This window comes from Amphiprion ocellaris, chromosome 1 (genome assembly GCF_022539595.1).
Source record: "Amphiprion ocellaris isolate individual 3 ecotype Okinawa chromosome 1, ASM2253959v1, whole genome shotgun sequence".
Taxonomy (NCBI): Eukaryota; Metazoa; Chordata; class Actinopteri; family Pomacentridae; genus Amphiprion; species Amphiprion ocellaris.
Window position 1 is genome coordinate 38,833,659 of NC_072766.1, and position 27,536 is coordinate 38,861,194.

At 40.1% G+C, this 27,536-nt stretch overlaps 1 protein-coding gene across 1 annotated transcript in view; it reads left to right on the forward strand.

Annotated features, from left to right (window-relative positions):
* LOC111575341 (protein kinase C-binding protein NELL1) overlaps positions 1 to 27,536 on the forward strand; it is a 345,892-nt gene that overhangs the window by 135,024 nt on the left and 183,332 nt on the right. Inside the window, exons 11-12 of the mRNA XM_055013217.1 lie at positions 490 to 589; positions 4,493 to 4,621. Of these exons, the coding sequence (XP_054869192.1) occupies positions 490 to 589; positions 4,493 to 4,621 (229 nt within the window). The remainder of the gene's footprint in view (positions 1 to 489; positions 590 to 4,492; positions 4,622 to 27,536) is intronic.

Below are 27,536 nucleotides of genomic sequence, written 5' to 3' on the forward strand. Positions count from 1 at the left end.
TCACTCAAGAATGATTTCATGTTTGAAATGTTTATTTTTCATTTTATAACAGATTTCGAACATTTTGATAATTGAAAAAAGAAGATTATTACACAGAACAGCAGTAGAAGAATGTCAACATCCATTTTGTTGACATTTTTCTGCTCTTTTCCTCCAGCTGTTGCTGCTCTCTGTCCCTCCAAGTTTGTGCACTTCATCACCTCTTGTATGATATTATCAATGATAAACAGCTTGGGGTAGTAATTCAAATATTTCAGTTTCTTTAAAAGTTAACTGAAAAATTTAAAAGGAATGATCTCAAAAAGAAGTTTTTCGAGGAATCGCTGGAATATGAAACGATAAAAACTTTACAGTACAAAGATACTGCAAGAAAATGACCCCATCAGATCATTTTTGACCCACTTATGCATCTAAGGGTTAATACACAACCCTCCGTATTTGACCAAACCACTGAATTTGCAATGTCTTTTCTTGATCCCGTCCTCCTAGAATGGCCTCATGGTGAAAGTCTCAGAAGCCTGTCCAGAGATCAACTGCACTGTCAGCGAACAGATCTTACCAGACGGCAGATGCTGCAACGTTTGCAGAGGTATGTCTTCCTTCTACTCTCGGTAGCACCAATCGGTCTTTCTTTTTGATGTGCACACGTCAACACCCTGGAATGAACACATCGTTGCCTTTCCAGTGTTGATCCACGCTGCACCCCTGCAGTAATTTGGTTTCTGTCCCTTTTTCCACCTGGTATTCACTCCTTTTGGCTGGGATACCTATCAGAGCAGATTTGCCTGTCTGCTATGAAGCACCTGCTATGCCTGTTAGCGTGAACCCCACTGCTTTGGCAGGGAGCTACTACAGGGTAAATAGCCACCAGTAATCCAGTAAATACATTGAATACACAAACTGTAGGAGGCTGTCAGCTGTACAGTCGTAATGAAAGAAACCCGGGGAAGGTTGTGAGTGATGGAAATTGTGCTCATGTTTGAGGCAAGACAGGCAGCATTGGGCTTAGGTTCACCATATACAGAGCAGAGGAAGATGACAAGTATGCAAAAGAGAAGACAAGCAGAATGCATAGAGGGCAGAAGAAGGGAAAAGAAGAGGGACAAAGAGGAAGAGTATAAAATGCAAGAGGTGAAGAAAATAGAACTTCTTACACCTATGCAGGTGCAAAGACAGGAAAGGAAAAGAAATCAGAAAGATGGGAAATTGAAAGTGGAGTGTGAAGCACGTAAGATGAGAGGAAGATATGAAAATTATATGTTGAGACGAGGAAGGAAGAGAGAGGGCATAGAGATGAGAAAAGAGGAAGACTCTGTGTATTCGAAAGAAATTGGAGAGAAGAGGATGTAGAAAGAGGAGGCCAGGAGAGGTTTAAAGGAAAACAGAGCGGAGAGAGGAGGAAAGGCGAGAGGAGGGTTTATACAGTAAGAAGTAGCAATTAAAGATTAGAGTCTCAGTGCCTCTTCCCTTCAACCCTGTTTCTTTCTCTCTGTCACCCACAGTGGCTAAAACTCAGAGCCGGTCATTATTTCCAAATCATCTCCAGACCTCTTTTCCACTGTGTATCTTAGTACTTTACCGCCACTCTGAAAATGTATTTGTGCCTCGCTGTTAAGTCCGCAGAGTCACGCCGGCTCCGTTAAATTGGTAATTACACAATAGTCACAGAGTGTTCATACCCCACTATTTTACTGAAATAGAAAACAGAGAATTCCACAGCGAGGAGCCGCCTTGTGTGTAAATAGTGCGGATCAAAATCCAGCGAGCAAAACGTGGCTGCACTTGAACTGCACTGTGTCAAGTCCTTTCATAGCCAGCCTTTAACTTGTACTCACCGTTCTGCTGGAGATGGTAGAAGGAGGTGATTTGTAGAATAACGCAGATGCAGCTCTTTCCTTCAGTAATAGCTCCCCAGGCGACGTTCTGCCTCTCAGGGCTTTCATTTGCAGCCCGTCTGTCACTCATTACAGGACATGATGGGTCCATCAACTCATTCCTACTGAGCAATCATCTCTTTGTCTGTCACCCTCCTCGTCTCAGGCTAATTCTTAGTCTTCTCTAGGTCTTTTTTTTTTTTTCTCTCTGTCTTCTTCTGGTTTGATTTGAAAATCTCCCATGACACATAGATGGAGCGGTGGTGGAGAGATTTAGTCGTAGCAGTTCCTAAATAGAAGCTTGACTGGCTATGTTCACAGCTGGAAAAGCAAATTCTGAACTTGCTCTTGCAGTAGCAACTCCTAAACTCTTGTTTCTTAAAAATACTTGGTTGTTACAGCAGAAAAAGTACAGGTCCCGCCACCATAAATACAGATCAATAAGCCAAAATGTGCAGTAAATACAAATAAAAAATAAGAGAAATATAATATGCAAAATGTCCTTTGTAAAGAAAATAATGTATATAGCAGAAGTGAGTACACCTCACAGTGACACTTAAATGCCAGATGATTCAAAACTGAGCAATGATCTCTTAATAATTACATTCATTTGAAGGTGGCAAGCACATTATTTCCAGTGAGTACACCTGTGATCACTGACACACAAGCTATAGATGTAGCCACAAACAAAATGACCTTGCACTGAGAACAGGCGTGTGTTATGCATGTCTACGTTATGTACAGATACCGAATCGTGTGACCTCACTATGTAGTGCGCGATGGGAATTGATGGGACTCAGAAACACCCCCACAATTTAATCAGTTGTTCCTTGTATCATTAACGACAGAAAAGTCCTGAAAAGTCTGCAGCGGTTGATTTGTAGTTGGATCACAATCATGTGATCGTCAGCAGGCAGCTGACGTAGTGTTCACTTGTTGTCATAGTTACAGTGACGCTGTGCTGCTATCTGGCAATGATACAGAAATCTTTAACAAATCTGTGGATCCAAACTGTAAACCGCATCACTGCCAGAATCTAATCAGTTGGTCCTTGTGTCATTTCTGACCTTCTCTGAAAATTTCATCCAAATCTGTTAGTCTGTTAGCACAGACGGAATAACCGACAGACAGAGAAACATGCACCAATCATCACACAACTGCGCCACGTTCCTTGGTGGAGTAACTACAAATTGAGCTGTGAACACTGGGACTCTCTCAGCTATGGGCCTAAGGGCTATGTCTATGTGCATGTCTTCATCATGACTCTGCATGGAAAATAATTGGTAGAGGAACTGAAAAATCTGATTGTGTGATTTCACAAAGATGGAACTCAATATAGGAGGATCAAAAAATCACTGGCAGCAGTAATCAGGAGGTATAGAAGGAGCCATAGTACCACTAATCAGGGCTGCAGTGGTCGTCCTCCTAAAATGATGCCAAAAATGGAGCACTATTTGCACTATCTAGCTCGGAAAATTAGATGCACAAATGGTTTGTACCTCACACAGGGGTTATCAATGAAAATCATAGCTTCTGAGTTTTCTGTCAGTGGACAGCATCTAAGACAAAAACCACAACTTGCTGTTGGGCACTACACTGGAAGGTTAAACTTTGCTGAAGAACATAAAACGAAGCATCAGGGGAGCACATTTTCTTTGAGAAGTTGAGAAAAATTTGATCAGCTCAGATAGGCTTCAGTATGTTTGGCATGAACACCAAGGTCAAGACTGCCACAGCGAATGCATAGTCCTGACAGCGAAGCACAGAGATGGCAGTGTGATGATATGGGGCTGCTGTTGTTGAGGATGTGACTTTTATTAATGCAATCATGAATGTATGTGGCTGTACCGAGACTGGAGAGACTTCGTAGAAGGAAAATATTCCAGCATGATAACCGTCCAAAGCATAAAATCACACGAGTTTCTACAGAAGGAATAAGTGAAAAGTATGACCTGACCAATGTGTCACCTGAAGGACTCGAGCAAAACACCTTTGGGGTATTTTAAAAAGAAAATAATAAAAAAAAACGTAATCTCGGAAAATTCGGCATCCTCCACGCCATGCAAAGTCTTAAAAATATAATTAGTATCTCTGTAATGAAAGGTATACAGTTGGGCCTATGTCCTTAATGTAGTAACCTTTACTTCATAGAAATGATGCAATTCCTGGAAGGTGGTACTATTTAGATTCATTTGACATTTAAATGACATTGCACTGGTAGGAACTTGCATCTCTTGTTGACTGCATGTATGAAGCAGCAGTTTTTCATACATGCATCCTTTAAATCATGAGCAAAAGAGCAAGAGACTCTTGCACTCATAACTGGGCGAAGGGCATAATCTGAGTTCCTCCTACATGAACAGACTTTTGTATATTTGCATTTTTTTGTGTTATGTGCACACATGCTTTAACTTGTATTCTTGCACCAAATATACTGCAGTCATAAAACCGCGCATTGAGCTTCCTGTCATCCACAGTGTTGTATTCGTGACAGACGCAAAGTTTGCTTTGTCATGCATGTGTCTGCTTTTATCTCTTTTGTGTTTGTATATCTGGACACAACCTTTCGCCGTCTTGAGTAAGCAAATTTTAAGGTGTTCTTTGCTTCTCTCTTCCAGGTTATGACTTCTGCGCAGAGGGACTGATTTGTGGAGAAAACTCTGAGTGTAAAAACAGGAATACTAAAGCAGAGTGTGAGTGCAGGAGCGGCTACGCCTCCATCCATGGGGATTCTACTTATTGTGAAGGTAGGACTGTGACTCGCGATATATATTCGCTTGGAAAGGTTAAAAGCACTCTGGGTTTCAGTGGGTGGAAGCGTTTAATTCATTGTTCTCTTTTAGAAGAGTGTTTATGAAGGTTCTAGGTTGAAGACTTGAGATTTGCAGTGAACCGAGAGGTTGCTGTGATAATTGGCTGAAAAGAGAGGGTCTAATAAAAGCACAATTGTGAACCAGGTGGTGGACTTTTATAACGGTGTTAGATGTTCGCCAAAGCATGTGAATTTGCACATATTTAGCAAAGGGCTGTGAAAGGTCTGTGAAACAATGATTGGTTATTTGTCTGGTATCTGAAAATGTAGTCAGTGGTTAGGGTTTGTGCAGATTAAGAAAAAGGTTCAGTTTAGGCAACTCAAACAAAATCTGAGCACCGTGGAATGTTTTATTAAAGGACCTTTTATATGTTTAAAAAGGATAGCTTTGAGTTTTAACCCTCTGAATCCCAAATTCCATTGGTGATTTTGAAAGGCGTGTTAAAAACGCAACAAGATTACAGCATTTATTATAACCAGAAATAGTAGCAAACAAACAATATTCTTTCAACTTTCCGACAGCCCTTGAATTACTCATCTTTGACTGTTGGAAATCCTAACCCAGTCTGAGATTAAAATCCTGATATTTCAACAAAATCACTTTGTTTGACATATCTTGTTGACCAATTCTGCCAAAAAATTAAACACTTCCTGAACTAAATTGTGTAAAGTGTAAAAGAATTCTGCGCATCCCAAAAATTTACCAACTTTTAGGCTGAACTGCAGGCTGTGATTCACACGGAAACAAATTAAACATATAAGTAGTAAAATATCTATAGCATGTTTTGTTGTCTTGTGCTTGTACACTACCATTCAAAAGTTTAAGGTCACTTAGAAATGTCCTTTATATTTGAAAGAAAAGCAGTTTTTTTCAATGAAGATAACATTAAATTAATCAGAAACACAGTCTAGACATTGTTAATGTGGTAAATGACTATTCTTGGTGGAAACAGCTGATTTTTAATGGAATATCTCCATAGAGGTACAGAGGAACATTTCCAGCAACCATCACTCCTGTGTTCTAATGCTACATTGTGTTAGCTAATGGTGTTGAAAGGCTAATTGATGATTAGAAAACCCTTGTGCAGTTATGTTAGCACATGAATAAAAGTGTGAGTTTTCATGGAAAACATGAAATTGTCTGAGTGACCCCAAACTTTTGGATGGTAGTGAATGTTTTTTTTTTTTTTTCATCCTGGAATTGGAAACAACCCCACCTGTTAATTTACAAGCTTTTTTCAGTTTTTGTAAAATAATTAATCAAATAATTTTTCTTTTTTATGATTTATAGCATTATAACTTTCTTATACTACTTAAATAAAATAAACTTTTGTTTTAGTCTTTTTCCTGACTGTAATTGTCATGTTACCATAAATGGTGCAGTGAAAAATTACAGTGAGTAAAAATGTGTCAGAATCAAAAAGCACTCAGAAACTGCTTGGCATTCAGAGGGTTAGATCAAATTTCTATTTCTCAGAAAGCCATAGGTTTCATTTAATGATGCAGTTGTGAGCTTATTGTGATCAGTTCTTGAATTCAAGCTGACGTTTACCATTTGACATCTTCAGTACAATGGAGTCATCTTAACCTTTTGATGCGCATCATGGGTCAAGAAATACCCATTTCCCATTGAATAAGGGTCACTTTTGACCCATGTTGTGCATCAAAGGGTTAAATGTGCTGTAGGAAATGTTGTTTTTTACGCAGTTTATGTTGCATCTGCAGAACATGTGATACTGCCAAACAAAGAGACAGAGTGAATGTTGTGCAACAATGCTGCAGTGCTGGATTACCTATTTATAGCGAGTTTTAAGTTTCTGCAAGTTGGCTTTTGTGCTGTAGCGTCTTGGAATGAAGTAAAAGCAATGGGCTGCCTGCGAGCAGAGAAAGCTGTATATAAACTTTTCAAAGACTCGACTTAATTTGTATTCAGTGGGTTGACGTACGCATGCTCCTTTCAGAATAATCTGAAACTTTTTCCCTGTGCTTAAATTGTTTGCTCAAATTAAACTTTAAACCTGACTTGCAGGGTAAAAAAAACCTTTAACCTAGATCTGTAAAGAGCATTTTCCCAATTGCAACCTCATCTGCTTTCTCTGCGTGTTGCGCTTTTCCTGGAAAACACAAAATCCAAGTTTTAGACCTCATTTTGCTCAGTTTCAGGGGCTTTGCCAGCCTCTCTGAACAAGTCCATCATCAGGGTGCTTCCAGTGTGTGGATCTTTGGCTGAGTGAGAGCTCCGGCCTGTGGGTGCTGGAGGCCCAGATTACTTGTGATGGAGCTAATGGCCTTATTTGATTAAGAGGCTTGGGAGCGTCAGTCTGTGGATTGAAGGGTTTGCTCGATGCTCAGTGCAGTTGTCTTTGGGTCAGAGCCACAGCAGACTGAATCCACTAAACATGCTGAGAGCTGGGTAGCCACAAGCCCTCCAGTCTGTCTGCCTCTGTTTGATCTGCATGGCAAAGAGGTTTACCCAGAGCTCCACTCCAATCCACGACAGTCCCGCACCATCTGAGTGAGGGCTGGGAAACACTGATTGTTAGATCAACTATGTAAATGGCGGCGCCACAGCTTGCATTGGCCACGGCGGCATTATCCGTGTTTGGGGGTTGCACCCTTCAGGCAGCTCAAACTTCTTTTGTAACTGGATTAGCAGGATCCCACTGTACAGTATGGAGATATTTGACATGGCTTCACTCTCACCTCCAACTTAAATTGGCTTAGGATAACATGTCTGACACAGCAGACTGGAGGAATCGCATATTTTTTGCTGTTTTATTTGAGTTATAGACAAAACCCAGCAGTCTGATGGGGCATGATCCATATCTTAATAGTAGCAAATTAATTTCTCCTCCTGTACTTTAAAAACAGGAGATTGTGTCTTCCTGTGGCTCTGAGCTGTCATTAAATGTGACCATTACATCCTCATAAATGTTTTAATGCGCAGCTGAATGACTGAGATTATTTACTTGTAATCAGAGAGCTGTTTGAGAAAGGGCCAGAGGATTTAAACCGAGCACAGTTTAAGACTCCTGCATCGCATTTATTCACCTTGTGGCACCTTAATTATTCTCTCCCTCTCTTAAAAATGATTATTGTTTAGTGAAGATGCTGGCTTGCAGCGAGCCAAAACTTTGGATAAGTTCAGAGGGAAGTACCTAAACTGCATACCTGAGTTTTCATTGGTCCTTTTTCATCATCAGGACCTCTTCGATGATACTAGTTGTTTCAGTAAAGTCTAATCGGGTTCTGAAGTGATTTTTATTCCCTTCATGTACAGGCTAATATGAAAAATATGCACGTATTATCAGATGAAAAGATGGAAGATGTCAATAGCCTAGACTGCTCTGAACGAAACAAGATACAACACGAATGGCTAACCCTTATAATGACGAGAACAAAAGCTTAAAAGTAAAGGTAGTGAAATTACCCTGAAAATAGCCCATAGGGTTAATGAGTTCGCTACAAGCTTCGCTGGAATCCAACGTTGGTCATTAAGTGAAGTTTACAGTTGGCAAATTTGCACAATAGAAAGTCAGGCTAAAAGAGCAGTTCCACTTTAACCACTAACAGACAAACAGCAACGCAATGGATTACTTTGACTTAAACCAAATACTAAAAGTGTAATTGTTATGAAAGATCTAAAGTTATAAGGGATTCCTTTTTATGTGGTTATTAATTGGAATTTGACTCGTCTGTTCCACATGAAAAGACAGACAGCTGACTAACAAGAGTACATTGAGTTAATTCCACCCCTATGTGTGTCATGTCTTTTATGTCTGTTTGATTGATTTATGACCCTGAGAGGAAGGGAGGGGGGTTCTCTTTGATTAAAAATGCTTTTCTCTGGGAAAAGAAGCCAGTGGAGCTGCTGCATATCGTGTCAGTCTGCTGCAGCATGTATGAACCGGGCCTGATTTCTGCACCCAGCGAACAAATGTGGTGAATGTGTTAATATTCAACAACGGTCGCCTCAGTCTTAAGAAAAGCAGGAATGTGCCTGCATATGCAGAATAAGCAGCACACATGTAAAAAATATACAAACAGAGGCGCACGCTAATGATGGTCCTCTCCTCACTGGCCCACCGAGGCCTCGTGTGTTTATTTATTCCATTAAAGATGCATCCCTGCATATGGGCTGACATTTGATTTGAGATGTGAGCGAGCTGAAGGCGTCGCTCTCTGTACTTGATGTTAAGACAGCTGCTCCTCCTCTCGCTGGCTTGGGAAGCGTTTTCTAATTCTGGAAGAAGAACACGCAGTAGCTGCAGTTCTCAGCAAGTCCAGGGTTTGCTTTGGTTACACATGAAGCATGATAGGAAACATTTCGGTTCACCTACAGGTGAACTCCAAACCTCACCACAATTATTGTAAATACCTGGAATCAACATGTACAACACTTTTCTAAGTATCGCTAGGGGTTACAGTACTGTAAAATAAAAAGTAAATAAAAGATATATATCATAAATATCTTATTTTACGCTACTTTGATTTTGTATTGTTCTCTGTGTAAGCACAATCTGCAGGTCAGCCGAATTGGAGGAGGAGCGCAGAATTTGTTTATTACAGAATCTGGTTACTAGAAAATACTGAATTTTGGTCTTTTTTTTTTGGAACATAGAGTAAGATGATTTTCATTAGTTTTCTGGACAAAAACCCTTGTCAGGCATGATTAGTTCAAAGATTGTCAGAAACTGGTGCAAGTTTGGCGACGTTTATAAAAATAACAAGCCTTTTATACCTGTTGCCGAGTTTTGAGGTTTGGAAGGTTGATGTGTTTTAGATTCAAGAAGCAAATCATCATCTCAGACATAGTGGTTCAGCCTGAACAACTCATATCTTAATTACGTTTAGCTTTCCCTTGATTGCTTTCTTTCATATCCATCGTGAAACTGTGAGTAGCATGAATATATTATTCAGTATACAGTATACACAACTTATATTTTATCAGATTTCTGTTTCTGTAGCATCTCATAGGGCTCCTTTTCTACCCTTGTTTGCTCAGAACTATGTCGTTTAAAAAATATGACTTATGTCTAATGTACATGTAGGTGTAGGAGATGCATAGTCAGTCACAACATTAAAATCTCCTGCTTCATAGTGTGTGGATCTCTGTTATTTCACCAAAACAGCTCTGATGGACTAAACAGACGTCTGGAGCTGTCCTGTGCTATCAGGCACCAAAATGTTAGCAGTCCTTCAACAAGTGGAGCCCCCATGGATCAGACATCCTACGGACGCTCGTTTGGATTGAGGTCTTGGGCATTTAGATAAGATAAAATAATCCTTTATTGATGCCACAGTAAGGAAAGTGTGGCAACAGAACAAAAATGTACAGACATGAGTTAAAAAAAGGAATATACACCGATACTGTTGACAATGTACAGATTCTTCAGATTTCTGATGTTCCTCTAAAAACAACAAATAATAGCAATACTGTGCAGTGTTATTCTACATGTAGAAACATATTGATATTGTACAGAGTCTTCCATGAGTAGAAAATACACATATTGCAGAGTCTTCTAAATGTAGAAAATGCCCATAGTGCACATCAGGTTTGAATGCATTTGGAGGCCAAGTCACAGCGTGAAGCTTTACAAGTTCCTCAAACCCTTTCTAACAATTTTTGCAGTGTGGCAGGGAGCATCATTCTGCTGCAGCAGGCCACAGCCTTTAGGGAATACTGCTGCCGTGAAGGCGTGTGTGGAGTCTGCAGCAGTGTTTAGGTAGTTGATACGTGTCAAAGTAACATCCACATGAATGCAGGAACCAAGGTTTCCAGCAGAACATCGCCCAGAGCATCACACTGCCTCCGCTGGCTTCCTTTCTCCCCACAGTGCATCCTGCTGCCATCTCTTCCCCAGATAAACAACACACATACGCTCAGCTGTCCACAGGATGGAGGAGAAAATGTGATTCATCAGACCAGGCCACCTTCTTTTACTGTACTTCTGGCGATCATCTGTTTATCAGATTTTGCCTCTTCTTCAAGTCACCTTAATCTTACCCTTTTCTTTCCACCTCATCAACTTCAAGAACTGACTGTTAACTTGCTATATAATATTTCACACCTCTTGACAGGTGCCGCTGTAATGAGACATCAAAGTTATTCGCTTCCCTTGCTGGTGGTTTTAATGTTGTGGCTGATTGCTCTGTATTCAGGAAACTAATGGACTCTGCAGTCGGTCATGCATGATTCAGAGGGAACACCTTGTAGTGACATAAGGAGAAAATACGCAACAAGGAATCTGGCCATGAAAATAAATAAATCAAAAACAATATGGAGGTAATCTGGAGCAGCTCTTCCTCTGCTAAGGCCATTAAAACCACTTAAAACACATATAAACTGCATTTAAGCCGTCCTTTACGTTTCAAGGCTTTTCTCAACATGGCTACCTGCAGCGTTTTTGAATATTAATGCTATACGTTAATGTAGTCTACTTTAGCAGCAGTGTTTCTATGATGGACAAGGCAATTCTTAGAACTAATGGTAATAGCGTAAACGTGTGACAGGTGTTAATTTGATCACTGTAGGCAAGTGAAAGTTTTATTTTTATTCACTGAGTGAAGTTATTGTGTTATTTTTTTTCCACATCTGTTGTAAGATTAGTGGTTAAAAGTGTTTGTTAATTAGCTGCGTGGCGATGGTGTAAGTGGTGTGTTTTTTCATGTTCAATATCACTGAAACTTTCCACTTCCCATGTGACATTGACTCTATCTATCAGATGTAAATCTTAGTATAAAGCCTGAGATCAGCTCTGTTATCAGTAAAGTCAGGCAAATCCAATGAGCACTAATCACTAAATACAAATGATTAAAATTCCTGACTGTATCTTATGTTTTGTGTTCACTCAGTGCGTCATGTCACGATGGTGCTCTATTTAACGTACTGTACTTTTTTGGTGCTAATGGGCTTATCATAGGCTTATTATCCTCATTGGCGCTTGCTGTCAGTGATATTCTTGGAGTCCCAGCAGATCCACTGTATCCTCTCTCAGCTCCGGAGGACTCAGACTTTAGCGCCGCTGCTGTTGTTTTGCTGACAGCTTGCTAATCGCAGCCTAAAAAATTGTCCCATATTGTTGACGCATGTTTGAGTTGAATCTACTCCCAGTAAATCTTCGCAAAAAAGAAAGACCCACTGATGTGAAGAATTGTTGCATCAGCTGAGGATAAACAACATGATTCCCCATTTCCCAGCTCGGTGCTGGAGGGACCGTCCTCCCCAGTGGCCTGTTGTTACCCCGGAGGCGGCTCCGTACATCTTCTTGTGCGGTGGGTGAAATCCCAGCATGGGTCTAATGTTGAACCATAGTGCACCTAGATGGTGAATATCTTTCTTTCATTGCATATGTTCCCAGCTTTATATAGACCTTTTTTCCCCCTCAATACACCCAAATGATCTTCCACTCTGCAGGACGCTCTTTTTTACAGCCTCTCAAGAGCCCCTTCTGTGCACTTCCCTCCTCTTTCATGTTTGAAATTAAAGGCACCATCCTTGGAAATGTTTATGGGTGAACACATTAGGGAAAAGTCAGAGCAGTTAGTGAGATGCTTGATTCGAGTCAAGTATTTCTGCATATCCAGAGTTGAATCTTATTTCCATAGAAATGGTCTCAGGAGGTTGTTGTGGAGAGTTCTCTTGCTGTTAAGAACCCTCGTGGGTCACTCCGTTCGCATTAATGCCAGCGTTAGCTTCTGTTGTGTCCTGTTACCCTTCAGTAGCACTTATGTGCAACTCAAACACATTCTCGCCTTTGTTTTACACATAAAGGTGGATTCATTTCACTGCTTCGCCGGCTGTGTGAAGTTTAATTGGGGCTAATTATAAAAAGCATTTGATCAACCGCGCGCTGCGATTTCGCCTTGCTGTCAATCATCGGCTACAGCTGCATTCTTGTGCAGTTTTATTTGGCCAACAGACCACAGTTTTTGCTGCTGTGGGTAATAAGATTAGAGCCCAGTGTGAGTCCGACACATCAAACCTAACAGGACTATTTCTGTTTGTTCAGCTCGCTTTCATTTAGCTCTACAGCAGCCCACTCCCAGAGTTCAGGCGCTGGCTCTCTGATGTGTCCCTTTAGCTAACAGGCTCTGGGGAGGCGTTTTATGATGTCCCCCCTCCTGCATCTCCAGTCAATCTCTGCTGACACCACAGCAGATTTCAGCTCTTCTTCTCTTCTTTACTCTATCTCCCTCGGCCCGGCGTTCACCACTTACTGATAATATACTGTGACTTTGGTGCTAATAGCGTCACAGTCAACACCACTGGAGCTGCAGATTCTGGGTGCTGCGAGTGGCAGTACGTTTTTCAAAGTGTCCGTGGCAATCGCCTCAGGAAGTTTACAGAGAAATATAAAATCATTACAATTCAAATTATTGTAAAAATAAATCATTATTTTCATGAAGAGGTGACAAAACGGTGAAAAATGTTTACTCATCTTGTGCAGCTGCAGCATTTTGAAAAGACATTTTAATGTTAATGGGACTGCATTAATAAAATTACATTGTGCAGATGAATCATGTGAAATTAAATGATGCATTCAGTAAATGTAAGCTACCAATAACTGTGATGTCCATGCAGTGTTTTATATAAAACCTATCTATTTAGATTTCGTGCAATGACAACTGTTAGTAACCCAGTTGAACAAATTGCGAACATATGCTCTGAGTGTTGCTTTTATTTGATCAAGATCATGATATAGACAAGATAAACCTTAAAAAAATACAATTTAGATGACAAACCACAACATGTTGTTGAATATGAAGAAGAATGAAGCCTCTCAATGTGCAATGTCTCAGCTTGTCAGCTTCTGAGAAAATATACTCCTTTGAATACTATGCATGAAGCATCCCTTCCTTTTTCCCCTCTCCTCTCACATTTCTACCCCATATAGGTTTAATATTTCACTGCATTATAAAGTCCTGCACCTCTATGGAAATGGAACAACCATGGCTAGAAGGAGAGAAAACTCAAAATTGTCATCTGTGCAGTATGAGAAAGTTATGGAGCCATAAATCATAAAAAAAAATTTAAAAAATCTTTGATTATTTATTTCACAAAAACTGAAAAAAAAATAGAATCAGGTGTTACCAACACTGGAAAGAAGGGGGGTCTACATATACATATTTTACTACTTACATTGTTTTTGTTACATGCCTGTTGGTCCTAGCTAAGTCATTAATGGCTTCACGCTTTCCCCCAAGAAGTGCAGAATTTTTTTTATTTATTTATTTTGTTATACAAAATCCAGTCAGTCGGTCGACTGCATCCGACGGAATCGGTGACATGAAAAGTTCTTCCTCCAGCTCCCTCTGTCCAGCATTGCAGTCAAAAGTTCTTTGCCTTCCAGACCCGTGTCTTCTTCTAGCAGCTTCCTTAATGTTGTGCTAGGCCTGCTAGCCCTTCTGGTAGTGTCAGGTTTCCATCATAGTACTCGACCAGCTGCTTCATTGTGTCTCACCACATGCCCAGCCAGTGCTAGTCTACGTTGCCTAATGATGGTTGACAAGCGTGGATGTGAGTCATAGGGACTTGTTGGTGAGGTGCGATTTCCAGGAGATGTTTTGTACTATCCGTAGTATTCTGGTATAAGTCCAATCAGTCTTGTTTCTCGCTCTACCTGATGCAGGAGGTCTTCTGCTTCACTGAGAGTGTTTTCCAGGAGGGCGATGTCATCTGTGAATGCAGATTCTGAGAGGACTTCTTCAGGGTATCTTCTACTTCAACGACGCTTTAGGGTCAGGCCATCAGAGGGCAAGATTGCATTCCTCAGTGTATAGTCTAAGCAGATGATGAAGAGGAAAGGTGCTAGAGGGTCTCCTTGAAGTACTCTGGTGTCTGTGGAGAAGAGATCTGTGTTGCCCTCAGGAGTCTTGACTGCTGCAGAAGTGTTGACAGACATAACTTTTATTGCTTCAACAATAGGAGGAGGGATTCCATATGCCAGTAGAATTTGGAACATTTTGTTTCTGTCAATTGAATTGAATGCCTTCTTGCAATCAGTGAAAACCAGTATTGGTTCTTTCTTGTGGTTTAATACCTCCTCAACAATTCCTACAGGATCCAGTTACTCCAAAAGATGTTTTTTTTTCTAAATTTCTTAAATGAGATGTGTAAAATTAAATGGTTTTAACTAAAAATCACAATTTTCATTTTAGATTTGGATAGTTTCCTGGTCAGACACCCTTTTCACACATGATTAGTTCAAGGACTGTCAGAAAGTGATATAATTTTGGCGATATTTGTACATATAACCAGCCTTTTAAACCTGTCATCGGGTTTTGGGGTTTAGACGGCTAATGCGTTTTAGATGCAAGCAGCAAATCACCTGTCAGGCAGATTTCTTGTCAGATCTACAGTAGCTGAAAAAGAGCCTGAACACCTCATGCACATGATGCTTGATAGGAATTTATCTTCCTAAAAATGTGTTTTGTCAGCGTTTTTCAATTTGCTCACATTTTCAACATTTAAAATATTGCAAATGCAAAATAGGTGGAGAGACTTTTGTTTGAAATATTTAAATGCTTTGAAAGTTGAATAGAAATAGTTTTTTTTTAGAGCTCATGTCCTCAGTTAAAAATACTGATTGTAAAATTGTTCACAGTTAGATCCAGCATTCTTTTTTTCACTGCTATTAGCACCACAGTTAAATATTGGATCCTTTTCACCTCTGCTGTGTTAGCGTGGAGGCAGAAATCTAAGAACCCAGCATGTAAAACAAACTGCCTTACTCTGGTGTAGGTGTCTTTATCGTATTTATGGAAAAGTTGACCTTTTAAATGTCATTGTTTTGGTTGTCCTTTCACTCCCTCCTCCAGGCTTTTGGTTGCATTCTCAGAAACTGTTTCCCAGCATTGTGTGTCCTCCTCAAACCTGTTGACTGACATGTTCACATGTGATAAACTTGTGTCCACATCCCACCCGGGGAGACGGATTTAGGAAGCCATTTGCGGAGGATTTCACCCATCTTGTTTCTCCGTGTCGCTGAGGCCGATGGAGGTGCTGTTATCGCATGTTTGCAGATGAGCTGACATGAGCCGAGCATTTGGCTTCTGGGTGGCACAGACAGACAGACAGACGGGCAGCCCGAGAGATGTACGCTAGAGGGAGGTTGCAACTACAAACAGGCACAGAAAGGAAGATCACTGGGAGTGCGAACCTGCGGGAATCATATCCTCAGAAGCTGGAAATGAGCCAATCAAGGGCAGCGGCGGCCTGCGGAGCCTCCACAGTGGAGATGGAGCTATGGGTGAATGCTGTCTGTAGCCGTCCTGGGGTTTTTTTTTTAGATAAGCTCGGGGAAACATGATGTCTCCACCCTGAGTTACAGCAGCTGCCCTTACGCTACGGCTAATCTACCACAACTGACGGTTTCTGCCTACTTTTCCCCGCTGAGTCTGGTCACGCATAACAACTCCAGCAGCCAGAGAAACGACAAGCTTCACACCTAGAATGCATCGAGCAGGTTTCACTCATCTTGTATCACAAACCGCTTCAGCGTCAAGCCAATGCTATTAGTGCGGTGATGATGTGAGTTAATATGGTATGCACTGAGAGGCAGAATGCAACAGAAAGTGACTTATTGATTGGGAGCAGTTTAGATAATCCTCATTTGTCCTTCGATGATGGGAGCAGCAGTGTGCGTCAGTCTTTTGTGGCCGTGGCGAGCGCCGCCGGCTGAATTGGTTCTCACTCAGTGGCATTAAAGAGTAATTGGCTGTGTTTGTACTTGTGTGAATCAATTAGGTTCTCTGTGGGAACTCTGCTTCTGCCGTGTTAAAACAAGGATGTAATGACAGGGAACGAATGAGCTACAACATCTGTTCCTCCTTTGGTCCGTACGTTGCAGACGGAGGGTTAGTGGAGGAAATATAAGACAGACAGACAGCGAGGAAGGTAGATAAAGACAAGTACAAGCTAAAAAGCAGGAAACAGCCAGTCTTTGCCGATAGCATGCTGTAAGCAGTGTCCTTCCTACAAGTTTGTTGTTTGTCCTCCCAAAAATAACATCAACTTAGATATTCCCATCAGCAACCAGGGTGTTCTTGTATTTCTAAAAAAAAAAAAAGAAGAAGTAAAAAGCCCACACTCAATCAATCTGTCCTGTACAGAAAGTTTTCTAAAGTGTCTTTTAATTCTCCAAAAGTCACTGGCGGCTTTGAAGGGCACATTTTTTCTTTAAAAATTTGCCAAGACTGCATTATTTTTCGGAGGCAGAAACAGTAAAAACAGAAAGAATCAGTGGATTTTCACCCCACCGACAGTCCTTGTCTGTGAGATGCTCTTCTGTTGGAAAACTTGAGCAAATGTAAGCTCAAAATCATGGTGTTTCAACAAAATCACTTAAAATTACCAAAAATGAAACATCTGCAGTAACCAGATTTAGTTAAAAAAAAACAAACTGTTGCACATGTTGATTCCAGTTTTTTTCTACTTTTGTAAAATAAATAATTCAAGAACTTAAGCCTTTTGTAATGGAATTCTAACTTTGTTATAAGTGCTGAAAAACATTTCTGAGTTCCCTTTTATTTCTACCCATGGTTGTGCTTTTTCCATAGAGGTACAGAATTTTAGATTGCAGTGAAAATGAGTAAAAACGTGACATTAGCAACAAAATGGACAGAAACTGCCCGGGGTAAAGAAAATTAAAGAATTAATTTTTTATCTTTTTCAGAAAATGCCTGAACTGTTGGTTGATAATTTATGGCAAGTTGAGGTGACATGTATTATACACTGAAGGCCAAAAAACTGTCAATGCGCCCATAAACAGAATTATCATCCATTCAATATTATTAAGATGTTCCATTCAGTTGGATTTCGCAAGCAAGACATAATTCAATGATACACTGAAAACATTATCAAGTTTTTTGCAACCTAAGCATTGTTCTTTTTGAAAAACACTTAATGTGTTCTTGATTTGGATGATAAGATCAATAGTGCTCTAATATATGTGCATTAAATATAAAGCTGCAGCCGATTAGCATAACTTCGATTAAAAACAGGGGAAAAAAAGTACCCTGATTCAGTGCCATGGTAAGAAAACCTTTTGCCATCACACAGCCAACACATACAGTGTAAAAAAGAAACCTTTTTAGGGCTGAATCCAATCACAATTTCATCAGCTAAACCACAGGTCAAGAGACTTTTTTTCTGCCAAATCTAGGCAAAAGGGCAAAAGCTGTTTCCCAGCTAGCAGGATAAATTGAAGTTGGGAAAAGTAAGAAGGAAGCAGTTGTCTTTCTCTCATTTCAACTTCTGAAGTGCCCTCGACTCCCAGCCGCTCTAGTGAACCAGTCAGTCGCCTGCAGATAAGACTGTTAGTATACTGGGTGGCTTCCTGGTGTGAATTTATGCATCTGCGTGAGTGTAGAACAAAGCAGCAGTGTTCACAGCAAAACCACCCTGGAGAATAATTTTATTACTACTTGAATCTTCTACCACAACGTCGGCTCAATGAATTAATTATTGAGGCAGCAAGAAACACAAACAGCAAGACAGTTATGTAAGTTTTCTACAACCCCCAGGAAAGGCAAAAACAAAGGCTATTTAAAATATCGGATATAGAGCTCACAGACCAGCTTCTGGATTCAACTCTGATTTGCCGTGATCATCAAAACAGCCATGCCAAAATGAACTCCCAGATGTAATAAAGCGGAATTATCCTTTAAAATAAAGGTTACAAAGCAGCATCTTGCCTGCCGACAAACAACAGACAGACTGGCAGGGGTAAAAAATAACAGTAAAACCCTTTTTTCTGCTGCTCAGACGGAGATAATGAAAGAGGGAACAGTGTTGGAAAGTAGAAGCGGTGCTGCCGGCCAAGCAGCTCGGTCCACAGTGCTTCAAGTCGGAGAGCTTCTCTGTGTGCAGCGCAGGGTGGATTGACTCGGCCTACTGTGTAACGCTGGCAGAGGTCTGCCGGAGTCGCAGCGGGTGAGCACTCTGGTAAAAGGTCAGCGAAAGACCTGTAATGAATTACAGTCATTTCTCTGAACGGCAGTGTACAGTGTGTCTGCAGTGCGATGGATGCTGCTCCTGCATCCTCCTCCCCCTCCACCCCTCTCATCCCTCCGTCCCACTTCTCAAACTCTCTTCTGGGTGGCATCCATCTCTGCCATCTGCGCTTCACTGACTGCATGTGTTCCAACACAGCCAACGCCGTCCTTGGCACCGCTCCGTTCCCTCGCCTCATTCCTCATACGGTTATTTATCCCTGCTTATTTCCGTTCAATTTCCCGACCGTTTCGGAGCTGTAGGGGATTGGGGTGGTAATCCTCGAGCCAGAGGGTTTGCTGGCTTGCTGCTCTGTATGGTCTGTGGGCTAAAGTGCTCAAATTTCCGCTGGAATCGAGCCGGAAAGCTTCCATTGCGAGCTTGAAAACTTATTTGCTCTAAGCAGCCTAATGGGAGGGAATGCAGATTACCTAAAGGTCTGTTTTATTTCATTAGCGCAGGCTTCAGTTTTTTTATGTTTCTGCACAATTTGCAACTCCTGTTTGTGTTCAAACTCTTTCTTTATGTTCTCTAACTCTTTGTAGCATTGTAGTTTCTCATGAGTTTAAGCTAGCAATGAATGTGGACTTTGTTTTTGGATTCGAATTACCTCTTAAGGGCTATATTTGCTAGATTCTAATATGCCATCAGCCAAAGTGATTTTTGGATAATCAATATCTAATAATTCCTAACCTGCCAGATAGGGTATAATCATTTTTTCCCTCTCGAGCACACACACTAAAGCAGAATATTCTCCTAGTCTTTGTGTGTTTAATCTGACTTTTGGGATGAAGTCTCTGCAGCAAAGATCATATCTCTACTGTAATCTTCTCTTAGCAGAGCTACGTTTCAGTGCTTTAAACCTTCAGCTAACACATCTCAATTTAAGATTGTTTTTGCAGAGCTGACGCCTCTGACACCTCAACTTATCTGACAGTTGCAGACTATCAGAGCGTCCCAATTATTTATTATATCGTGTTTGGAAGTTTTTAAAAGTTGCAGTGCTTTCTGATGCAGGGAAACACTGGATGCAGACACCACATAAAACTGTGGCCAACGCTGGCAACCTTGTGACACTGCTGTCTGCTGACTCTGTTGCCCATCGTGCTGCAGAGATGCATGCAGAGATGTAGTCAGAGCACACTTTTCACAGCCACTCAGACTGGCCTTCAGTTCTCTAACACACTGTCCTCATTTAGCGGTCACCTCTTTCCATGGAGCGAGGCCTGACTGACGGATCCCATTCCTAATTGTGACAGTCCACATTCACGAAGACCTAAACAAGTGCATCACCCCTCTGAAGCTCAAGCAGTTTCTGTCCATTTATTTACTCCTGTCACATTTTTTACCTACTAGGTTCATCTTTAACAGCAATAGAAAGCCCAGCACCTCTTTGGAAATGTCTGTGCAGCATAACAGTTATAATGCCATAAAGCTTTAAAAAGGAAAAAAAAAAAAGTTGAAAGTTGAATTTTTTTGTTTATTTATTTTACATAAATGAGGAAAAAATGGAATCCACATGAACACCATTTTTCCAAGTGCCCATAGGTGATCCAAATGCTTGAAAAAAAGAGGTGACTACATATTATCAATATTTTACTACTTACTTTTATAGTTTGTTTCCATGTTTTTCTCCTATCTGCTCTGTGTAAATACAGCTTACAGTTTAGCCATAAAGTCCTCGATTTTTTGTCATGTGACTGTTGACTGCAGCTGAAGCACTAATGGCTTCCTAGTTGCATGTAGGGGTGCAGAATTGTTTTGCTTTTTGCAGAATTTGGCTACAGCAAACAGTGTATTTTTTGTGAATTTTTAAATGAGACATGTAGAATAAAGTGATTTTGATCAAATATCTAGTTTTTAACTTAGATTTGGTTAAGTTTCTTGACCGAACGCCACATCACAGATGAGCAGATCCATAACTTGTGCAAAGTGCAAAATCTTTGCTTTGATAAATGGTGAGGTTCAGTCTTTGGGCTGAAAGCATGAACTCACCAATTTGAGAATTTCCGTTTCCGACCAGGAGGTTGTGCTTGAATGGCATTCTTACCGTCAGGCTGATTTACTGGGCGTTTCATCTGTTAGTGCGCCTTGTTAATCATAAGTATGTAGACGTTTCAACAACCTGTGATTAACAAGTGGTTGTAGTGATCAACAGCATAATCGGGCTGCCGGGAGTCTCAATAGGGGAGCCGACGCCTCAGCTGGGACACAGCTGCCGTCTGGGCCCAGCCAATAAAAAAAAAAGAATCACTTAAATGAGTTTCCTATGTGTTTTGAGCAGAAGGTGAAGACATGGCTTCAGTCAGGTCTGGACACGGACAAACTCTCCTCCTCAGTCTTCCCTTCAGTCATTGGCAAAGCGTTAATTACAGCCGAGACCGCAGGGACTAATGATCATGTTCCACAGGGTGGTAATGACACAATTATAACTGCGAGGACATCAGTCATCTCCAATTAGCTCATTCAGTGTCCTTGGCCTTTTACAAACGCACACACACACACACACACACACACACACACACACACACACGTGCGCACTTGAACTAATGAATAAGGCAAAAACTCAGATGACTGAGTGTCATTGAACTAAATTACTGTCTTACACAAAGTTCCTGAACTGACCAAGTGAATGCCAAGGCTGTGATAAAAACTACGTGTCAACAGGATGTACCGCAGCAGTATATCAAGAGAATGATGAATATAACGGGCTCGGCCATCTCTTTTTTTTGTTGTTGTTGTTGTTGTTTTTTTGAGGAAACGATAAGATGCTTTTGTATGCCAAGTCTCTAAATTCATCCTGAAGTTTAGCTTTGTTCAGGAATTGATTTCACCTGCCAGAGTACATGTCAAGGGTTTTCCCTCGGAGTAGTGATTTTCTGCTCGGCTCTACAAAGCGCGACAACTCAGGGAGGTTTATGACCCAAATGTTCTGCCAGGCTGACTTACATTCACACCATATTTAACCGCTGACAATTAAACCCGCCAACAACCTTTCATTGTAACCGTCCCGGCGCTAATTTAATGCTCCAGTGCGACCAAGATGAGCTGTGACATTATGAGGAAGCCACACACCCATCATTTCTACAGAACTAATACAGTACCTACGAAGCAATGAAGGTCAGTTGATCAAACTGAATGTTATTTCAGGGATTAGTGTGTTTCAGGGCTGATTTTCAAAGTGATTTTTCCCTACTTGCAGCATAGACAGAAGAAAACATCCATCATGTAGCTTTTAGATCTTCGAAGGGCCCCTTTTTTTTAAGCTTCAGTTTGGGTTAACAGCTTGATGAAATTTTGGCTGTAACTGCAACTGCAGAGTGTAATTTTTGGAATTAGATTGCCTCAGGGTATGGGAGGTCACTGTGTTGTGGCTGACTGCTATAATGATATGCTGTACCTGTCCATCAAGCAAAGATATCACAAAATGTTTTAGTTTCAGCTTTAATGCCTCCTCAATTACATATTTCTTATGTATTTCTTGCTATTTGGACACACTGCAATAACTGAGGATGCACTTTCTTGAAGACAGAAATGTCTTGAGGAAGATTGGCTGTATTTTTAGTAGAGGTAGACCGATATATCGGCTGGCCGATATTTTGGGCCGATATATGGACTGTTTTCAATATCGGCCATCGGCCGATATTTACAAATAAAAAGCCGATTTGTGATCAGGCACCCGTACGGGCAGCTGCCGCGACCGCTTTTCCCTTAGAAGGACCCCTGGCACTCAGAGAGGGGAGCGAGTGAGTCAGGCAACAACAAGCCTAACCCTAACCACTTTCAGGTTACTTTTTAATTGTATTTTTTGTAAACTTTAAGTATTTTCTTTGTTATTGTACTTTTTCACTTTTTGTGTTCAATAAATGTTAGAGTTCTACTAGCGTATTTAATTTTAATATATACATGTGTATACTTTTAGTGTTTAAATTGCCTTTTGTAATCGATGTGCTTTAAAAAAAAAAAAAGGATATCAGCCTTAAAAATCGGCTTCTACAATCGGCTTTAGATATCGGCCATCGGCTGATAATTTTTTAAAAAATCGGTATCGGCATCGGCCTTTGAAAATCCCATATCGGTCGACCTCTAATTTTTAGAAAGAAGTTGGCACCTTTTAATGGATCCTTTTGAGGTCTGCTTGCATCTTGTAGCTGTAAAATAAAGTGCAGCTTTGAGATGCTTCTGCAGCGACTTTCAATAACATTTCAAAAGCTCTGATGTCATATGTCACACAGTCCAAACTATACAGTTGTGAACAAAAGTTCCATACAAAGAAAGACCATGTATATAATGGTAGTCATGAGTGTTTAGTGATTACTACGGCTCCTAACATTCTACGAAGGAATCACTGGAGCATATGTGCCTTTGTCACAAAAAAAAATAAATAATGTCATCCACAGAACACCAGAAAGCGTTTTTTTGTCCATGTGATCAACAACAAACTTCAGTCAAGCTTTCAGGTGCCATTTCTGGAGACGGTGCTTCTGTCTTGCACTGAAGACTCTCAGCACATATTGAAGTAAAACCCACTTGACTGTGGACACTAACAGCTGTGTTCCGGCAATCATTGCAGACCTGCTTTTTGTTGATTCTTGGTTGACTCCTGACCAAGCGTCTCTCAGCAGAAGGTGATAACTTGTGTTTTTGTCCTGATTGTGGCAGTGACACACTGTGCCATGCTCTTCACTTACAAACGATGATTCGCACGGTCATTTTTGAGATCTTTAGCTGCTTTGAAATGGCTCCAAGTGACCTTTCTGACTTGTACAAGTTAACAATTTGCTTTATCAGATCTTTGCTGAGATCCTCAGACTTTCCTGCTGTAGTGTTTGAGGCAGAATCTAATGAGTGTGTCAGTTGGGCCCAAATTAAATTGGCTCAGATGAGTCAGCAGCTGTAGTCAATTCTAATCACGCTGGAGATCTTAAGAGACCATGCCAAGAAAATTTGATCAACACAGCTGTCTACATCAAAACTGGTCATTCAATTTAGTGTATGTATATTTTTGACCCAGAAGATTTTGTCATATTTCCACAAGACCTATAAATAATAAAATAAGTAATACGTCTATTAAAGAACCAAAATGCATTATTCTTTTTTGTAGCAAAGGCACATTTGTTTCAATGATTTCATCATAGAAAATTAAGAGTGATAGGGCACATTGGAAACTCAAGATTACCATGATATAGATGGTCTTTACAGGTGTATGTAAACTTTTTTTCACAACTGTAGGTGGAATCAGGCATCTAAACAGATATTTCCAACCGAATTTGACCAGGTTTTGCATTGACATCTACATTCCTTTTGCATTAAAGCACCAGATTCTGAAGCTTATGTAACTTAAATCATTTTGACTGTACAATATGTAATGCAGACTTTATCCCTTCTTTTGTAAGTGTGTTGTCCGAGTGTCATTCCTGATATTGCATCAGTGCACAGCTGCACAGTGTGTCCTCAGCTCTAAAAGCCTGGTGTGTTTTTGGTATCAACAGCACCAAGTGGAAGAAACTGTGGCGCTCAACTGCTCTAAGCTTCAAAGGGGTTTTCAATAGTCTCTTAGCAACAGCGGGAGCCACATCTAGTGATCCCCCCCCCCCCCCCCCCCCCCCCAAAAAAAAAAAAAATAAATCTGCCAAGTGCTCCCAGCTATAATACAGATGCTCAAAAGTACAGAGCCTGAGCTTCCCTGCACCTGAAACCCGAAGCGTGCCGACTGCCAGGCTGTCTTTGAGAACTGCAGTTTAGCTGGAGTGCAGCAGTTCAGGATGCCAGCACAGTGAGGGAAGAGTTCATCGATTTATGCGAGGTTTATATGATCAAAGCTGAAACAGTGTTATCATTTCTAATTCAGGGAAATCTCAGGTTTCCTCACTGCGTAGCACAGGGTTCAGCCTCTATTGGAGTCCAGAAGAAACTGGTGTAAGGAAGTGGATATCATCTGCTGTATGCTAAGTTCACAGAAAAGTTGATGGCTTTATTTGGATTACAGTTTCAGCTGTTTATCCGAGGAATCACTTGTTGCTAAAGGTTGTGTGTTTGAATACTATTTTCGTATCAGGCAAAACCTCTCTTACTACCTTTACTACTTTCAATTGTTATTTAACTTTGCAGAATCGTAATCAACCAAATATAAGTACAACATTTGGTTTGCCAAGTTGATACAAATCATTTGGTTTGTGTTTACCTACTTTAGGATAAGATCATCCAACCCAAAAATAATTTGTGGAAAACTTATCAACAAAGAATCCATCAGAATATTATGAAGACATGAGTTCTCAATGGTTTATGGTAGCTCTTAATGGTCTTAATACTTTTCTTTCAGTTAATTTTATTTTATTAATTGATCTAGCAAGGTACTATCCTGTTAGTCTTACATGGTTTTGGTCTTGATAAGATATTTAAATTCTGAGATGGTAAGTCACATTTACAGGCTCTGCAGATTGTTTCTAAACTTTTGCTAGTTACACTTTTTTTTGTCTACACACATTTCGCACATTCTACCACAATTGCCATGGATGCACTGAATACCTTCAACATCTGGAGTCCTTTAACATTTATACACATTTGCACACTTTAGTCAGATAAAGACAATAATGTTGGATTAAAATCATGTCAAAAAAAAGTTCTTCTGAGGTACCTGCAATGTTGACTTATTTAAATTTTACTGCCAAACGAAATGTCAAATAGTGCAAATGTGTCCATTAAAATCTTTACATTATTGCCTTCTTCTGACTTGACATGATTGTCACTGAACTTTATTTATTTAAAGCATCTTTATGTAGTTTGAGACCTTTTCAAGATTCAAGATATGATCAGTTATGTATTTAATGCAGTTTTGTTTGGTTTTAGAAATTGGTTTTATGATTTTATTTAATCCCATTTAATTTTGCTTTTTGCACACATTTTTGTTGCTCCCTAACTGACAGTTTGGTCAACTCAGGTTGTTTTATACTATTTAAATATACATGATTTGATTAAACTCTCCTTGAAGAACCCTTTATTGAATATGATTTAGTCCTATTCATACTATGAACTGGACTTTCAGATCAGCCATCAACAAGCAGTTAAAAGAAGTCTTTAGACATTCACTAAAAAAAAGCAAAACGTGACTAAAAATCATGGTTTAACTAGAAACATTGGACACCTGCCTTCCTTTTCTTTACAAATCATACCATAAATCACATCGTTTTTAATATTTTGCAGGTAGAGATGATGTATTCATGTGGAATTTATTGACCTTGGACTTCTACCATTGGAATTAATTTGTGTATTCCACACATGATCCTGCATTTCTGCTGTCTCGAGTTGCCTAATGGGACATATCAGCTTTAAAAATTCCCACAAGCCCTTCTTGTATTTTTCATGTGGGGGCTAATTAGCAGACTTGATTTTTTTCCTCCCAGTAAATACAACCTGACAGAACACGGTGTAAAGAGAGAGGTTGAGCATGTAAGGGCAGTTGAAACACTCTGTTTATCTGGTGCCTCCCGATTGGATTCAAACCTTCATTCCTGCGGCCTGCAGATGTCTGCATTGAAGGGTTGGGTGTGAATAAAGAGCAGCTGGTGGATTTTTTGGTTTGACCTTCATCTGACGACCGCCCAGCAGTGAGCAGAGGGGAACTCCCCGATGACAAGTGTGTAACTCTTCTGATGGATGACATGTAGCTAGTGAACGTAACACACACTGATGTCAGGACAGTTCTGGGCTATTTCAGTCCCATTGTTAAACATTGAATTCTTTAGTTTTGTACTTGCGCCAAAGTTTACTCCATTTCCCCCACACATGTGCACATGGTAGTTGCTGATAACATTTATTTGCCCATCATGTATTATCATATATGTGACTTATACACTCTCAGCTCAGGTTTGCCAAGTATCCTGTAGTGTAGATTTACTGAGTCACAGGCACATGAAGCATAACGAGGGGGTGTGATGCATTGTACGGTGTTAAATTATTCAAAAAAAAAAAAGCTGTATAGGCTTTTGGCTACAAAAAACTTGGTATGCTATATGTTGAGTGTGGACCAACTTTGACAATCCAACTGTATGACTGACCAATACAATTATTCTGTTTTTAGACAATGAATAGCAGCAAAGGACACTAACACACAAACACTGCATTTCTATATGTTTAAAATGCATTCTCATTGAGGTTTTGCAAGAAAAAATCCATATCCTGTCTCCTAAAGGTAAGACTGTGGCATATAGGAAACATATCCTGTTTGAAAAAGCCCTCGTTTTTTTAGGCTTACCAAAAAAGCTTCCCGATTTGGTTGAGACCAATATGATGCTGTGGGTTAAAACTGACTTTTTTCCCAATGCTAATTACATGTAAAGACGACAAATCTACTTTCTTTGGTTGAGGAAAATATCATGTTTTGGTTAAAACTGACTTTTTCCATAATGTTAACTACCTGTAGGAAGCATATTTAGTTTAAGGCACCAAAATGACTTGGTTAGGTTTAGAAAAATATGATTCTTGTCAACTGATATTCTAACTATGCTTCTAAATGTTAGAAGCATAGTTAGGTTTAGGAACCAAAAGTACTGGATTTTGGTGAGAAAAATATCATGATTTAGGTTAAAATTGACTTTTTTCACAATGTTAACTACCTGAAAGAGGCATATTTACTTCAAAACACCCAAATGACTTGCTTTGGTTGAGGAAAATATCAGGTTCTGAGTAAAAACGAACCTTTTTCACAAATGTTAACTACCTGTAAAAAGCATATTTTGTTTAAATCACCAAAACTACTTGGTTAAGTTGAGGAGGTTTGTAGTTTTGCATTAAAATTTACCTTTTTCACAATGTTAACTGCATGTATGAAGCGTATACAATTTAAGGCACAAAA